General features: G+C 44.3%; 1 protein-coding gene across 6 annotated transcripts in view; it reads left to right on the forward strand.

The window, feature by feature from the left end:
* TTBK1 (tau tubulin kinase 1) overlaps positions 1–16790 on the forward strand; it is a 110536-nt gene that overhangs the window by 73402 nt on the left and 20344 nt on the right. For all 6 annotated transcript variants that reach the window (XM_064446510.1, XM_064446511.1, XM_064446509.1 and 3 more), the window contains 3 exons: positions 193–412; positions 3797–3972; positions 5952–6510. In XM_064446510.1, the coding sequence (XP_064302580.1) occupies positions 193–412; positions 3797–3972; positions 5952–6510 (955 nt within the window). The remainder of the gene's footprint in view (positions 1–192; positions 413–3796; positions 3973–5951; positions 6511–16790) is intronic.

Consider the following 16790-nt stretch of genomic DNA (forward strand, 5'->3'; position numbering starts at 1 on the left):
GAGAGTAAGAAGATGCTTTCACTGATCTATCCCACTGTCTATTCCACCTAACTATATGGTATAATGCCGGACTGCCTGTTTTTTCAACCTGGTAATACCATAAAAGCTGCTAAGGAATTTCTGTGGGGCAGTGTGATAGGCATCCTTCCTTAAGTACTAATAATTTTACCTTTCTTCGCATCTCCTCCATAGGGTGGTTAATGTCACTCCGGTACCTGGGGACTTGCTTCGTGAGAACACTGAGGATGTCCTACAGGGTGAACATCTGAGTGATCAAGAGAATGCTCCTCCCATCCTCTCAGGCCGGCCAGCAGAAGGTCTTGGTCAGGCTCCAAACACTGCTTTCAATGAGGCTGAAGTTTGGGAAGAGACAGATGTGAATCGCAACAAACTCAGGATCAGCATCAGCAAAGTAAAGAACGTTTATTTATCTCCTGTGGCAGCTGGATTTAGGGCAGTGGATTCATAGACTGCTAGAAGCTGCCCAGATCCGCTGATGTAGCATCCTATATAGTGCAGCCCAAAAAGCACTGTGGAATTTCCCTATGGAAATGGGAAATTGCAAACAATTTTTCCATAGAGTAAAAGCCATTGGTATTAATTTGGATCTTTATGCAAGTGAAATTTTGGGGACCAATAGTGCTAGAGTGAATCTTTTGTACAATCATTATATAATTATCTAGGATCTTCATACTTCACGCTGTGGAATTCTAGTCCTTGCGTAGCTGATACAATATCAGAAATGTCCCAGGTTTTAGCTTTTTAGCTTGCATAAAGGGTATATTTCAGCTGGTTTTCTCCATAATCCCTAAGCTGTTTCTCAGTCCTTTCTTGTAAATGTTATCTCATTTCTTGGAGGCATCCCCACTGAATGATGATTCCACAGTAAATGTTAAGTATGAGAATCTACCTGTTAGTTTATTTATTAGATCAACTTATGTATTGTAAGTAAATTAGTATTTGTTGTGTTGATCTCAATTCTTATTTAAACATCAGAATGTCACATAGCATGACATCAGATACATACAGAATCTGTTACCAGAGAAACCTTCATCTAACAGACGTCAAATATCAGGGCATATTGGATTCACTTCACAAACCTGTCTTTGACATTTGTGGACTAGCATGCAAAAAATCTATGGGTTTTCTGGATCTGACCAGAATTCAATTTAGTCTCTACTGGCACGAAATTAGTCCTTCTTTCAGCCCTATAGATATCTTCACTATCCTTAGTCTGATTAGAAAACATTATTCATGGACAAGAAATTGTCTCACTAACTTGCTTAAAATTCTCCAGTGCAAATAATTTGGATCACCGTGTTATCTGTATGGAACATTACCAGCAGCATTCCCCAATACTGTGAATTATAAACCAAGTTCAGATCACTTCTTGATCTCTCACTGGTAAACTTTGCATTCCTGGAAGTTCTCATTTGAAGGCACATGAAGAAAAGCCTGGTAGAGTGAGACAGTTTTGTTTCCACAACAAACAAGAAAAAGAGTATTACAGAAAAGTCCTGGTAGCGCATATGTGTTTTTCTGTTCCTTTGAATCACCAGGTGCCTTGATGCTCTTCAGTCAGATGTGCACAAGAGAGTTCTCAATGTCATTTCTGCGTGCTGGTTGTACATCATGTCTTAGGTACCCAGCACTGTCATTCACAAGCCCTGTCATAACAGCAGTTAGAGGTAAGAGAGGTTTCTACAAGGTCCACAGCATGACCAGGTGTCTCTCCTGCCAATGGATATGCTATTTCTTGTCAGTTTACTGGCAAAGGAGTTTAGGGAATTAGTCGGTGCAGCGATGAGCACTTCAGTTCTGACAAGCTCAGTAGCTATGCAGCAGTCTATGAAACAGAGCCCGGGGCATCATGTTCTCCAAAGCTGAAGAAGTCTGTCCTTTCTCTCTATGAGGGTTATTATCTTTAGTCTGACTCTTGCCTGTCCTTTTGCTCTGCTAGGCTTATTATCTTTAGTCTAACTGTTCTATGAGAGAGAATCAGTTTTTATTTGTCACAATCACCACAGAAGAAAAAGGAGGCTGCAGATTTGATAGGTAAGGACACAGCTTCACCTCTGCTTGTAATCTTAGGCATCCCTTATGTCTTTCAGAGTTACAAGGGCAGCTGGTGTGTCAAACACCATTCTGCTATTCACAGCTTCATCACCCTTCATCTTCCAGTCTTGTAGCACTAGAAGTAACTCTGGCTCTCCATGTCTTGCTCTTTGTATTTAGGTGATGAGTAGATCTTGCCACGTTTTTTCTCCCCAGTACCTCTCTAAGGTCATCCTTATTTCTCTAATCACATAGTTCAGGTGTCCTTCTGTCCCACTTCTCCCATTTCTGTGCTAAGGACAGTTTCCTTGCTTACTGTCACTGACCTTTCTAAATCCTCCTTCTGGTTCTCTTTCCTCCACTGGATCTAAGTTCTCATTCTGTGGTTTTTTTCAGAAGCCTCTGCCTTCCGTACCACACCCGTCCCCAATTCTCTGCTCTTGGATCTTATCAAGTTGCCTGTTACTCTACAGTTACATCAGCACTTTGCTCCTTCAACAAACACATTTGACCTTCCTTTGTCACTAACCTTCTCCTGGCCTGAATGGATTACAGATTAAATCATTATCATCTATTCTGCTTTTCCTCCACTCACCCTAGCTGCAAAGGCTCCTTAGTTATGCATTCAAAACCCAGCCTGGATGGTTTAGATCTGCTAATTTACAGACAGATTGACTTGCCCTATACACAGTACAGGCACAAAGGCAACTGTCTTGATCAGCAGCATTTTACTGAGAAGCCTGCTTACATTCAGAGCCTCTGGCATTAATAGAGGACAAGGGAATGTAGGACATGCTGCAGAGAAGGGTAAACATCCTCCACACTAGGAACTTGCACTGGCACATCAGTGCATGTCCCCACACAGAGGCAGTGTGTAGCAGCTGATGTTGCATGGCTGGCAGCCCAACAGGGTTGAATGCAAATCCTAGACTGCTGCTGTAGCCCTTGAACCATTCTGCCTCTATGCTTTTGCTTAAGCAGATCTTCTCTTCCAAGGGGAAGCAGCACAGTGGAAGGCGGAACGCTGCTGTGTTACAGTCACCTACTTTTGCTCCTTTGTCTGCTGCTAAATAAAAAAAAATCAAATTCACTAAGGCTATATAAAAACAGAAAATATGTCCTGGTAGAGCATGAACACTCAATGCTCACAAGTGTCCATGAGCATGTTCAGGTCCCTGCATGACCTTGGGTCTGTGGAAAGCTCTTACAGATGCTGTAGTTGAATATATGTCCTGAAGGCCTTTGTTTAGAGGACCAAGTTTTAAAAAACAAAAAACACCCCAAAAAACCCAAACCACCCTGAGAATTAGGAGATGTCTTAGTCATATGAAGTTCATCAGAAGTAAAAGTATTTACATTGCAATATAATGTATGGACCCTGCATAGACAAATGTTGACAAACAAAGGCTCTTAGACATCTTGGATAAGCAGTTAGGGTTTGTGTATGCAGTAAGTTAGCCATTGATAACTCCCTAGGATCAATTATTCAGGGAAATTGAGATGCAAAGGCCACCTTGTAAAGATGTTTAAATATTTGAATTGATTTGAAATCCATACCTTGTTTTAATACTAGATACTTGCCAGGGCATATGGGCCCTTGCATTCCTTCATACATTGCTTGTGTAGATTGTGAAAATGCAGCTGAAACTGTATCCTGGAAGAAAGCACAGAGCAGCAGTGAAGGATGGGAAATCAATGTCTTTGGTCAAGTTTTGAGGTTCTTTGTGTTTACCCCCTACAGACTCAGTGCATGGTGGAAGAGGAGCAGAGAAATGGTGTCTGCCCCAGTTCCCCTGTCCGAGTGCCTCCGGAGTCCCCTACTGCACAAGTGCGCTCCCTAAGATACCGCCGTGTGAACAGCCCTGAGTCAGAACGCCTCTCCACTGCTGATGGCAAAGCAGATCTACATGAAAGAAGGTTTGCTTACCCTTTGTAGCCTCCTACTCCTTTTAGCAGTTTCTTGAGGATTGACTGTTGAGACCAACTTAATCATTAGATCAGCAGGCACTGGAAGTTCATTTCTGGGTGGAGGTGTTCACAGGCTTAATGATCTTTCTGATGGGGCACTCATGTCTGTTAATAAGGAGAGTTAGCGCTAACGTCCCTGTCCCTGGATGGGAAAAGCTCCATAGGTGGAAGGAGGGACATTTGTCAGAGGGAAGGCAAAACATCAGATCAGAGATAACGTCATAAAGCTTTTGGCTGGCCTGAGGTGTGAGGGAAGAATGGATCTTGTTAGGATGCTTGTATTCTGGGAGCTAGCCAGCAGTTCCTGATCTGGTCGGTTTCATTATTTCATTATCTTTCCTTAGGAGTAGTAATAGTATTCATTTTTCAGCATATAGCATTGCACTTGTTTGCATGTGAGAAGTACACATTACACCCTGATTTTGAGGGTAATAGGAATACGTTTTCTCAGATCCACAGCAAAGCAATAAGCAAAAACCCAACAATAACAAAAATAATTAAAAGAATCTTTTTAAACTATTGTGTGCTGGGAAACATGTGTTACAAGACATAAGCCCTTGGTGCTGATAACCCCATAACCCCCTTCACATCCTTTGTTATTCTGTGTTTCTCTTACCATTGAAAGTCAGGGCATGGACTGTGATTGGAGGACATACTTGTCAAATGGCCCCTCTAAAAGAGGTAGGGGAGAGACGGGCCTGCTTGTCGGAGAAAATCTGACAGACTTCAGCCAAAAGGAACAGTAACAAGGAGACAGTAGTTGGAAATGAAGGAGAATAAAAAAGAACTAGAGACAGGAGGGGCCCTTAGCACTACCCCCTGTTTGTTAGGTACTGGTTTATTCTGGGTGGCTGGGGGAAGCTGCAATGCTTCTCTGTAATTCAGGAAAGATTGTTTGTGTTGCTGTTAATAATTTAGGGTTTGAATAAGAATTCTTGGGTCTTGCTTCCTCTTTTTCTTGCTCAGAAGAAAGGCTCTTTAAAATACGAAGGGAAAAAAAGCCATTTATACAGTCAGCAACTCTAGTCCTGTATATTCACCGAATGCTTTTAACTCCTTCCTTTATTTCTCCCACTATTCCTTGTCTAATCAGCATCATGCTAACTTAATATAGAAAATGTGTATTATCCAAAACACATCCCTTTATCCTGCCTGCTTCCCTCAGCTACTGTTTTTAAAATCAAGACCTTTTTTTCATCTTCCAAGTAGCCTGCACCAAGTACGGTGCAAATACAATCCCACTCTGCCACAAAGTCTTCTTTTTATTTTGTTTTCATCTATTCACAACACAGACCTGACTCCCAGCACAGGGAAATTCTTCTGGCTTTCTGGAATAAATTCTTCCACTCCAGGAGTCTCTCCTCTGCTGGGGAATGGATGAAGACATTGGCTAAATCCAAAGTTTGTTTTAATTTTTTAGTGACAGCTCTTAAAATCTATTTCTTCTTCACACATACAGTTTAAGCCACTTTTTATTCTTACTTTGCGTACTTTGTGTTCCCTGTTCTCAATAATATATGTTTAAGACTTTAATAAATACAGCCTTGCTTCTTTTAGATCCATCAGATGGCTTTTGCTGAGATCTTTGTTTTTGCTCACAACTTCCTCAACATCAACATTTGGTTCACCTCCTTCTCTGATTCCCCTTTCTTCATTAAGCTTGTAATTCTTTCCATCTCAGCTCTGACCTGCCATTGTGTTATTAAAGATACCCAGTTTTGCTTAGCAACCCTCACCCAATGGTCAGTCACTTCTCTGTTTCCCCTCATGCTTTCTCACATATGGAAGACTTTTCCCAGAAGAGTCTACAAGGCTCCTGTATGGTCCGTGTTGAAATCCTTTTGTAAAATACACTGCAGCTGACTTAGGATCCCTAACTTTAACCACAAACCTGGTGTATTTTTAATGGCTTCATGTTCTGTCTTTAGATCTCGAATGGATTTACCTGGCTCTCCATCACGGCTTGTATGCTCCTCCCAGCCAGCCCAGATGCTGTCCATTGATACTGGCCAGGCTGACCGGCAGGCAAGTGGTAGGATGGATGTGTCTGCTTCAGTGGAACATGAAGCCCTCAGCAATGCTTTCCGCTCAGTGCCGCTCGCGGAGGAGGAGGACTTTGATAGCAAGGAGTGGGTTATCATTGATAAGGAGACGGAGCTGAAGGACTTTCACCCAGGTGCTGAGCCAAGCACCTCTGGAACCACGGATGAGGAGCCTGAGGAACTAAGACCTATTGAAGAGGGTGAGGAGAGAAGGCGCTTGGGGGCAGATGCTGCAGTCAGGCCGAAGACACATGATGGGCGAAGTCGGGGTATGCAGCCTGTGACTGAGGAGGACAGTTCCCACAGACATGAAGGACCTTCTCAAACAGTATCTGACAGTAAACATGAACAGCAGACAGGAAGTCCAGCCCACTCCCCCCTACATTCAGCACCAGCTATCCGACAAAGGAGACGAGAATCTGAACCTACTGGTCCTCAGAGACAGGTAAGATCCCTTGGTCTGTATCTTGTTGCCTAGCATAGCTTCATCTTAGGAAACTTCAGCTGTGCTGAAGAAGGCTGTGATTCCAAGCATGGATGCTCTTGTGAAACTCTTTCCAACAGTGCTTGCAAATGTTGTGAACACCTTGGAAGTGCTCCCTATAGCGAGTAACGTCCCCTACTAAGGACACACTGTTATCAAGATCTTTCAGCCATTATGGCACAGGGACAAGAGGAGAGCACAGTTGTGGTTGTGGGTATCTTTAATCAGTTCTCTTATTGCTCTCCCACGGTGTTTTGTTAATAACCACTTAGTTGTATGGAGGTGTCACTAGCAAATCTTCTCCACATAGCTTCTCAGCAGCAACAGCAGTGTATGGCAAGAGAATGCCCTTTAATGTAATCACACATCAGCACTGGACAGGCCTGCAGCAATGCAAATCATAAAATAACTCCCTGAAATTAAACTTTCTTCTAAATACCTAATAAAAAGGTCAGAGTAACCAGCACACACATCCCATCAACCTTACTTCAGTGACTGGCATCATTGTTACCAGGTATTTGCTCACAGAAATGTTCTTTACCTACTGTGTTTTTTCCAGGTAGTTCTAGAGGGCTTTTTGCTTTTGCTTTTGCTTTTTCCTGTGGTCCTCTGAAGATATAAAGAAGTTCAGTTTTTAGTGGGAGCTAATTTATTAGATTACCTGGAAAAACATGATATGCTGTTAGGCTCAGAGTTCCTCTGTCATGTCTAATCTTCATTTCTCAGACATTCAGAAAAAGGCTGTCCCAGAGTGTTCACTGTAAGAGACAATAAAATTGTTCTCCGGAGGGTTTTTTGTATTTGTATGTTAATGAAGATCTCTCATGCACGTGGGATCAGGCAAGTCATGCACACAATGACGCCCTTGTATGGCAGGCGTTCATGCAGCCGGCTTGTTCTAGAAGATGGTAACTCCATCTCCCATTCCCTCTTAAGCTTATTCTCTAAAGGAGTGTTCACTGGACTGGAGCATGTTAAAAGAATATCCTTCCGTTCAGGCTTTGCCCAGATTCTTCTCTTCTCTGGATCCCAGAGAGGTACAATGAAAAAAAGACTGTTAATTTTGGCAACAAAACATGAGTGTTACAAGGTACTATATGAAAAGAATCAAACCAAATCCTTGCCTGCCAGGCAAGGTGTTCCTTGCTAAGGTGTATGAGGCTTCAGCATTTACAGGAAAGACAGAAATACTGACAGAAGGCACTAGTGGGACTGTCCTGCTGAGCATGGAATAATAGCAGTACATGTTTCTCGTGGAGACTGCGTCCAGGTGCAAGGTTCCTAGGTGGAGGTGTTTGTTGAATAAAGCCAATATGTTGGATGCCCCAGATATCTAGAGATTGCATAGGCAGGATTGGCAGAGTTGGAAGGGTCTGTGTCTGAATTTGGCTCTGTGTGCTTATTAGGCTGGTCAGTGCAAGATCTGCAAGATCTGCAAGATTCAATAAATATGGCAAGAGCCAGGTGGTAAGAACCAACCGTAAAAACAGGCAGGCACGCTTCATTGACGTATTTAGCATAGCTAAAGAAGGCTGGAGGTACCTTCTTGGCCATAGCATGTAGTACTGCTATGTGAAATGGGTTGGGTATTATGCAGTATGAAGGCTGTTTGTCATTGCACAGTGATACCTAAAAAGCAGGCAAAAAAGGTAAATTAGTGGGACTGTGGATGATCACTGCTGATATATTAGACAGCCTTGGTTCTCCAGCAAACTGCACATTTTTTTACTCCTATGTTCTGAAATACCCTGTAGTTACTCCTGGGCCTAGCTTTGTACATGCAGACCAACACTGGACTTCTTTGGCTGGCCAGGATTTAGCTGTGCTTCCTTTGATGTCTGGATCCTTCGGTCGCCCCTATACACACAGCTTTGCAGTGATATTCATCTTTTTCCATTTTCTGTCAAAAACCAACTGCTAACTCTCAAAGGAAAAATGACTTGGTGCCTAAAGGAAGGCAGAAGCCTGTTCTCTTTAGGTACAGCAGACATGGAGGGACAGTTGGTTGGGATGCTAATAAGAAGTTGACCAAGGACTCAACTAATGAAAATACTGAAGGCCTCAGTAGCAATGATAGATGTTTCCTGCAGCTCAGGCTTGACCTTCCTCTGCATTTGATTGAAAACTGTGATTACATTGTGTGTGTGTGAGTAAACCTTCCTTATCTTTCAATGTGAACTGAGCCTTTAAGGTACATTAAAATGTCACTAAATGCAGAACTACCATGACTGAGGTCACAGGCCTTGTTCTACCAATTTGGGATGTCATTCTGATCTCCCAAAAGCTGATGATCATCCACTGGTGTCAGTAGAGGACTAAATGAAAGGAAACGGGTAATCTCTGCTCTAATGCTTTCTTCTGTTCTCCATTCTCTAGCTTCAATGTATAAGCCATTACTTGTTACTGGCAAAAAGACAGTGACCGCTGGATTATCATAGAATCACAGCACGGTTGAGGTTGGAAGGGACCTCTGGAGATCATCTAGTCCCACCCTCTGCTCCAAGACGGATCAACTAGAGCAGGACAGTGTCCAATCAGAATATATCTGAGGGTGGAGATTCCACAACCTCTCTGGGCAACCTGTTCTGGTGTTCAGTCACTCTGGTAAAAAAACTACTTTTTCTTATGTCTAAATGGAATTTCCTGTATTTCGATTTCTGCCCATTTCTTCTTGTCCTGTCACTGGGCACCACTAGGAAGAGTCTGGATCCATCTTCTTTTTCCCATCAAGTATTTATAAATGTTGATAAGAAGCCCCCCTGAGCCTTCTCTTCTCCAGACCAAACAGTCCATGCCCTCTCAACCTTTCCTCAAATGAGAGGTGCTCTAATCCCTTCATGAACTTTGTGACCCTTCGCTGCACTATGTCCAGTATATCCATGTCTCTCTTGTACAGTGCAGCCCAGAACTAGACCTGGCACTCCAGGTGTGGCCTTACCAGTGTTCAGCAGAGGTGAGAGACCACCTCCCTCAACCTGCTGGCAACAGTTCTCATCATGTAGCTCAGGAGGCTGTTGGTCCTTTTTGCCACAAAGGCACCTTGCTGACTCGTGTTCAGCTTAGTGTCCACCAGGACCCCCAGGTACTTCTCTGTCAAACTGCTTTCTAGACAGCTGGCCCCCCGCGTGTTCTGTTCCTTCCGAGGTACAGGAGTTTGCACTTTCCTTTGTTGAATTTCATTAAATTCCCTTTTGCCCATTTCACCAGCCTATCCAGGCACCTCTCAATATATCAGCACAACCGTCTGGTGTGTCAGCAACTCCTTCCGGTTTTGTATCATCCATGAACCTGGTAAGGGTACACTCTGTCCCATCATCCAGGTCATTAATGAAGTTGTTAAACAGTAGTGGCCCCGGTGTCAACCCCTGGCAACACCACTAATGACTGGCCTCCAGTTTACTGGACTTCGTTTACCTAAGCATAACACTTTGAACCCAGCAGCTCAGATACCTCACTGTCTACTTATCTAGCCCATATTTTGTCATTTTGTCTATGAGGATGTTATGGGAGACAGTGTCAAAAACCTTACTAAAGTTAAGGTGAACAACCTCCCACCCAGTCATCTCATCACAGAATGCTTATCAGGTTCATCAGGCATGATTTCCCCTTCATATATTTGTGCTGACTGCTCTCAGTCACCACTTTCTCCTCCATATGTTTGGAAATCGTTTCCAGGAGGATTTGTTCCATGCCCTTCCCAGGCTGACCAGCCTGTACTTTGCTGAGTGATCCTCATTTAGAGCTGAGATGTTTGTTCAAATGTGTGAATCTGTTGGAATAAAGATACTGTAGTGCAAGTGTGAGGGATTGTGGTGTCTTCAGGACATCTTCAGGGATTCACTATCAGGAATACTGTGGCCACTAGGAGTAGAGAAGTGATCATGCCCCTGTACTCGGCACTGGTGAGGCTGCACCTCAAATACTGAGTTCAGTTTTGGGCCCTTCAGTACAAGAAGGACACTGAGGTGCTGGAGCATGTCCAGAGGAGGGCAACCAAGCTGGTGAAGGGTCTGCAGAGCAGGTCTGATGAGAAGCAGCTGAAGGAACTGGGGTTGTTTAGCCTGGAGAAGAGGAGACTGAGGGGAGACCTTATCGCTTTCTACAACTACCTGAAAGGAGGTTGTAGTGAGGTGGGTGTTGGTCTCTTCTCACAAATTAGTAGCAATAGAACAAGAGGAAATGGCCTCAAGTTGTGTCAGGGGAGGTTTAGATTGGATATTAGGAAAAATGTCTTTACTGAAAGAGTGGTCAGACATTGGAAGAGGCTGCCCAGAGAGGTGTTGGAGTCACCATCCCTGGAGGTGTTAAAAAAATGTTTAGATGTGGCACGTCAGGGCATGGTTTAGGAGGCCTGGGGGTGTTGGGTTGACAGTTGGACTTGATCCTAGAGGTGTTTTCCAACCTTTATGATTCTATTACTCTATGATTCATGAAACTGTGTAGGTGTAAGAGGGAGCACAGTATGAACAGATGCTGCTGTGGGGAAAGTCAAGTAAAAAGGAGGCTGTAAATAGTCGGGGGGAATTTCTAACCCAAATATTCTCACATATTAGATATCTCCCAGGTTCAGCTGACAAGAAGACAGCTGCAGTGGAGAATAGGCCTCATGGGAAGTCCTGGTATAGAGGGAGAACAGGTCTTTCATGAAACTATGTCCTGTTCAAGCCCTTCTGTCTGTGCACCACTCAGTGCAGCACTGAGCACCCAGCAAGCTGTTTAACAGAGCTCTTAGGGTTTACTTTAATGTACGCACTTCAGGAATGTACTAATAAATCTCTGCTTATTTTTATGCACTATTGTGCAGATAAAGCTATAGAAATAGCTAAAAATGAGTGGGGGAAAAAATTTAACCTGCACTTCTGTTGACATATTAATCCTGACATAGGATTGCTGCTATTGTTCGAAATCATTTATATCCACACCTAGCAATATCATTTAAAAATCTGTCAAGTTCTTAAATATGCTGAGTAAATTCACTGACACTTGACAGAGGCGGCAACTTACTGCTGCCTTCTGCATTGGAAAGAAATACAAATGCTCATCTGTTTATGAGTTTTAGCAATTACTCCTGACTGTCAGTCTGTGCGCATTGGTATTTCTTGTCTCTGCATCTGCCTTGCTGCTAGTGTAACTGGCATTGTACAAGATGTTTTGAGACTTGCCTGCCTAAAACATGCCTGTCCAAGTGATGTTGCATCTGAAAAACACAAGAAAAGTGTAGAAATAGTGGGAGATTGTACTAACTCTTCCTTACCTATTCTTGGATATATTCTGCAGAGTTCAGAGAGCATTTTGCTTATGCTGTCTTACGGTCCTATCTCCCAGCGCCAAGAGTTCATGTTTCAGAAAAGGTCCCAGTGTGAAGAAGCACTGGTGTATTTCCTCACCAACTTAGCTGTGTAGTTAGAATCACTCTTAAAAAACATCTCCCTTGGTGCTATATTAGGCCTCTTTTCTCCCACATCCAGCCCTCCATAGCCAGGAGAATGCCACAAATGGATTTATTCAAAGTTGTCCGTGTCTTGACCCTGAGAGGGCAGCAGCTGTGTAGCTTATGAGCCCTTCCCAGCCATACCCCACCACTGGCATCTTTGCTGAGAGATCATACAAGGATGCTCAGTGTGATGACCTGTGTTGGTAATACCATGGGTAAGACAGGAGGCAGTCAGAAGCACATTGCAGAGGCTGCCTGGGCCAGCTTCACATGGGAGTCCAACCTTACCTATAATCACTGGTTTTCTTCTGTAAAAAACCATCCTGAGACCCTCACTGAGACAAGAAGATATTCTCTGTTCTGGTGCTGAGCCCATGGGTGCCCCCATGTTCCTGAATTTCATCACTGCCGCATCTGAGGGATGCTGTAGTTGTGTCATTGCCTGATACCCTTGGGAGCACCACAGTTGTTCAGGCAACGACCACTTCAGCAACTTCAGTATGCTGTTATCTTCCTACATTGATTTGAGTTGGTGACGATTATTCCTTAGAAAGGGACACAGAGACACAGGAGAGAGGTTTCTCACAACAAGGCCAAGGCTCTAGTGTTTTGCATGATCTGTACTGCCTTTCTGGTTCATGTGGTCTCAAGCACTGGGTTGCCCCAGGTCTGTTACCTGCAGGAACTTGGGTTGATTTGCACTGAGGACTGAAAGCTGAGCAGGGCTTTCTCTGGGCTATATTCTGGGCCCGGTGGCCTCTGTGGCCCCAGACCATGTAGCAGTGATGAGGGAAATCCTTGTCACTCCCGGAATGCCTATAGACAGCAGGAGAACAGGACAGAAACTATGACTTCACTGGCTCTGAGGGAGAAAGAAAATAATCTGGGCTGAAATAATCGAGCAATGGGTAGAAGCAAAGCACTGCAGGCTTTCAGGTTTATAACCCTGGGCAGAAGAGGTAGGCTGGGGGCAGAAGGCAGCAGGAAAAATGAGATATGAAAAGGTGTTATGTGTCTTGGTTTCCTCTCCTGTCTACAGCATCGTCTGTGGGCTGCTCTGAGGGGACCTGAGGGACCATTTCTCAGTGGTGAGAAATGGGCATTTGCAGAAGAGGGGCAGGCTCTCACTGTCCCTCATGCAGTGTAATTCCTGTTGAGCTGCTCTTGCTGTCTGTTGTAGATGATGCAATTCTTTGACATTCAGCTCCTCTGGCTTCGCTCTACATGAGAAGAGCTTGCCAGCTGATGGAGAAGGATGTATGTAGAGTTGGCCTCTGTCCCTTACGCTCTTCAGAGTCAGGGTCCCTGTCCATCGATGTGTTAGGAATAAAGGGCCAGCAAAAGGGTGATACTATAAGATAAATAATGCTCACATATACTCATGATATATATACAGGTCGTAACAATCAAAACCTTAAGCTCAGTAGAAATTCCTAATTATATTTTATATCTTTAAAATATATTGAGGTCTATCAACACCACATTTTTCTGGGAATTCACATGAGAGATGTCATACTGCTCCTGTCCAAACAGACGAGAATAGGCATGATGGAAAGTCGTCCAGCCTTATTGCTGCCAAGAGCAAAGGGATAGAAGCGGGTAGCACCCCCAACATTGACTGGGCAATTTAAGTGTAAGAGCATCAGTGAAGAGAAGTGGTGTGTCTGTAACCTCATTTTCAGCCAGGAGGCAGCAATACCTAAGTGTGCTTGCTGGCAGGGTGTTGCAATTTCCCTCTTCATTGCCTGGGCAAGGCCCTTGGTCCTGTGCTGTAAAGGAGGTCCATCTGGGTAACTGGAGTGATCCTTTTTCATCTGAGGAATCTTTACCATGTTAGGATGATATATACATCAGAAATCATACAATATACTGAGTCCAAACATGGCACAAAAAGTAATAATAAGAATTACAGTATACTTAGTTGTGCAGCCTACAAAGAGTACACCCAGGACTGAATTTCTACACCATCTATACAAAGAAGAGATGGTTGTCTTTATGAGAAATTAGAGCAGCTGTCTAGAATTTCTTTGTCTCTCTCAAATTCTCTGTATGACAGCATTACATTGTTATTACCTGAGAGTCTGATCTATGCAGTGACATGCAGTACATTTAGGACTGTGAATAATTGCTTTTCACATTTAATGCCCACCGCAAGCTAAGTAGTTCTCAGATGCTTATGAAGATAAGATAGCTGCCTCAAAGCACTGCAAAGATATTGAAGGTGACAGGAAAGAGATGAGACTGGATGAAGTTCAGCTCTTTTTCTCATATTGTCTGCAAGGGCAATGTCTCTAGTAAGGTAAGGAGAGTGGTGTTGGCTTAAGAAAATACAATATTACCTTTTCACATTTCCCAATTACATTTTGAAACCTGCAGAAGCTTTCTTGAAAAAAATGCAGCACAAGGAAAAGAATGGATTTGAAAGGAAAAATGTAATTCCAGGAGAAGTGGTCTGGTTTTGGAAATTGAGGTTGCTGACCCCTGTGAAAGCTTTAGTTTCACAGCAGAGGTAGAAAGGGGAGGAAAGGCTTAGCATTTTCAGGGTCAAGAATCTGAAGTCATTCCCATAATGCCTCTCTCTTCCATTCAGTGCGTAAAGGGAAGGTAGGGACTGTGATCTCATCCTGGCACAAGCTCTCCTGTGTGAGTATACTTTCCTCCCTCTCCTGGTCATCCCAGGATCACAGAAGCAGGAAAGGGACCTAAGAGTACATCTTCTCCTCATGTCCTGCCGTGGCTCTGTGTTTTGAATTTCTCACTGAAAGGAGAATTATGTTCTGCCTGCCTTCCCAGCTGCTGCCTGTCCGCCACTTACCAAAACTGGAAGCATTAACACTCCCCCTGCAGGTACTCAATATAAAAGTGTATCGGGAGGCCAGCAGTGTGTGAGAAAAGGAAAGTCCTCTACCAGCCCCCAAAGTTGCCTTTGCAAATCCCTGGGGTGAGCTTTAATAAGACTCATTGAAAAAGCCCCTGAGAATCCCTCATTTTTAAATACATGTAATCATTTTAGCACCAGACGTTTCACCTTTTCTCGTACACATGGTTTCCAAGTGTGTTCAGAGTTTGACTGTTACCTGTATGCAAGATTTATGAATAGCATAATGACATGTCAAGATGAGTGATGCCAGAGGAACAGAGAGGTGAGGCGTGTGGCCTGAAGAGCCAGAGGAGGGGACTGACGTAGCAGAGCCTGACACAGCTGGTGTCACTCATGTCCGCATGTGGCTGGGGAGAGCATGGCAGGCTCTGTGTAATGGCAGGCTCCCGTGGTGCCCATAGGACCCCTGGGAATTTATAGACGCAGAGCAGTAAGTAAGCACCACGTAGAGCAAAAGCATTTTTCATCCGCCGGCGAAGATGTCTGCAGCATGCGCATCACAAACCAGGGGCGAGTCAAGTCTTTGCCTGACACCTTTTCCTCCACTCTTCTTGGTCTTTTTCAGTTGGAGGAGGACAGGCCTTCTCAGCACTCCCTCCCGAGGTACAGCCCCCTGAGAAGACTGGCGTCCTCCGTTTTCTCCTCCTCAACCCTGGAGACAGAACACTACCCTCACGTTGGTGGCACTTTCATACAGCGCAGCCGTTCAGCGGAGAGCAGTCCCGTGCGCATGCCCCACCGCAGGCACATGCCCCTCACGGCAGGAAACCACAGACTCATGCCTTCCGTCCTCCGCATTTCCAGGTCCCAGCTCCAGCAGGTGTGGGCCCGCTTCACACACAAAACATAGCCTGTTCAGGGAAGCAGCAGCCTCCATAATGCAATAATAGATTCCACCTGCCCACAATGTGTCACCACTTAATGCAATATTGAATCCCAGACAACACTGGCCTAAGGTACTGTAACTTCCAAAGCCCCTGCAACAAGACCCCACAGAGACTGAAAACATCTGCCTTTCTAAACCTCCCAGCAACATGGGCAAGGGGTGGCAGCATGGCTGAAGATGAGAACACAGATGGTGAATGTGTGATGTGTGAAAAAGGTGGATGCCAGGGCTCATCTCAGAGACTCTCGCGCGTGTCCTGCAGCCTTGGGGTAGGAAGTGCAGGGCTGCCTCACTGAACACATGCAATCAAGCCACAAACATTGTCAAATTATGACTGGAATGGAAAGACCGTGGAGGTATCAGCAAGCGTTGCCTTCCCCAGGCAAATTGGTTCAAGCATCTTTGTTGGTATCTTACACTGGGCCAGATCTGTAGGTGGTTTTATTCCATCTAGATATAGGCAGACTCCCACTGGAAGCTCACCTGAGGCAGGACCTCAGGATTTGTCCCTCTTGTGGAGTTACGATCATGTATCTCTGCTGCTTTGGCTTTGGAAATCCCCTTGCTTTTGTTGCGTTTTGGTTGTTTCCGTACAGTGACCACATATTTCAGTTTCTCTGGCTTTGCCTCTGTTACATGGCAGTGGACCTGTTTGTCTGCTCTCCACTCCTAAGCTGCTCCAAATCTACCTGCCTTCCCCCAGAGGCGCTGACTGTCAAGAGCTGGATAGCAAGGATTTTCTTACTGATCCAGCTGTATATTACACTGTTTCTAAATTTCAGAAATTTTAGGCACCTGCAGCTTTTCAATGGCAGAGCAGCCCTGCTTCTTGGCCTTGCTTGGAAATGCCTGTGGTAACAGATCTCACTTGAGAAGTAAACTGACCTCAGTACTTGGTATACAGAGCCCCTGGAGCCCTTGTCTAAAACTGACTTGAATCTCAGAGGAAAAGGGAGATCAAAGCTAATTTAAATTGTCATAAGCATCCTTTTTTCCCCAGGTTGGCAGGAATATATTGCCCTTCTCAGTATAGCTACAGT

Source organism: Phalacrocorax carbo, chromosome 3 (genome assembly GCF_963921805.1).
Source record: "Phalacrocorax carbo chromosome 3, bPhaCar2.1, whole genome shotgun sequence".
NCBI lineage: Eukaryota > Metazoa > Chordata > Aves > Suliformes > Phalacrocoracidae > Phalacrocorax > Phalacrocorax carbo.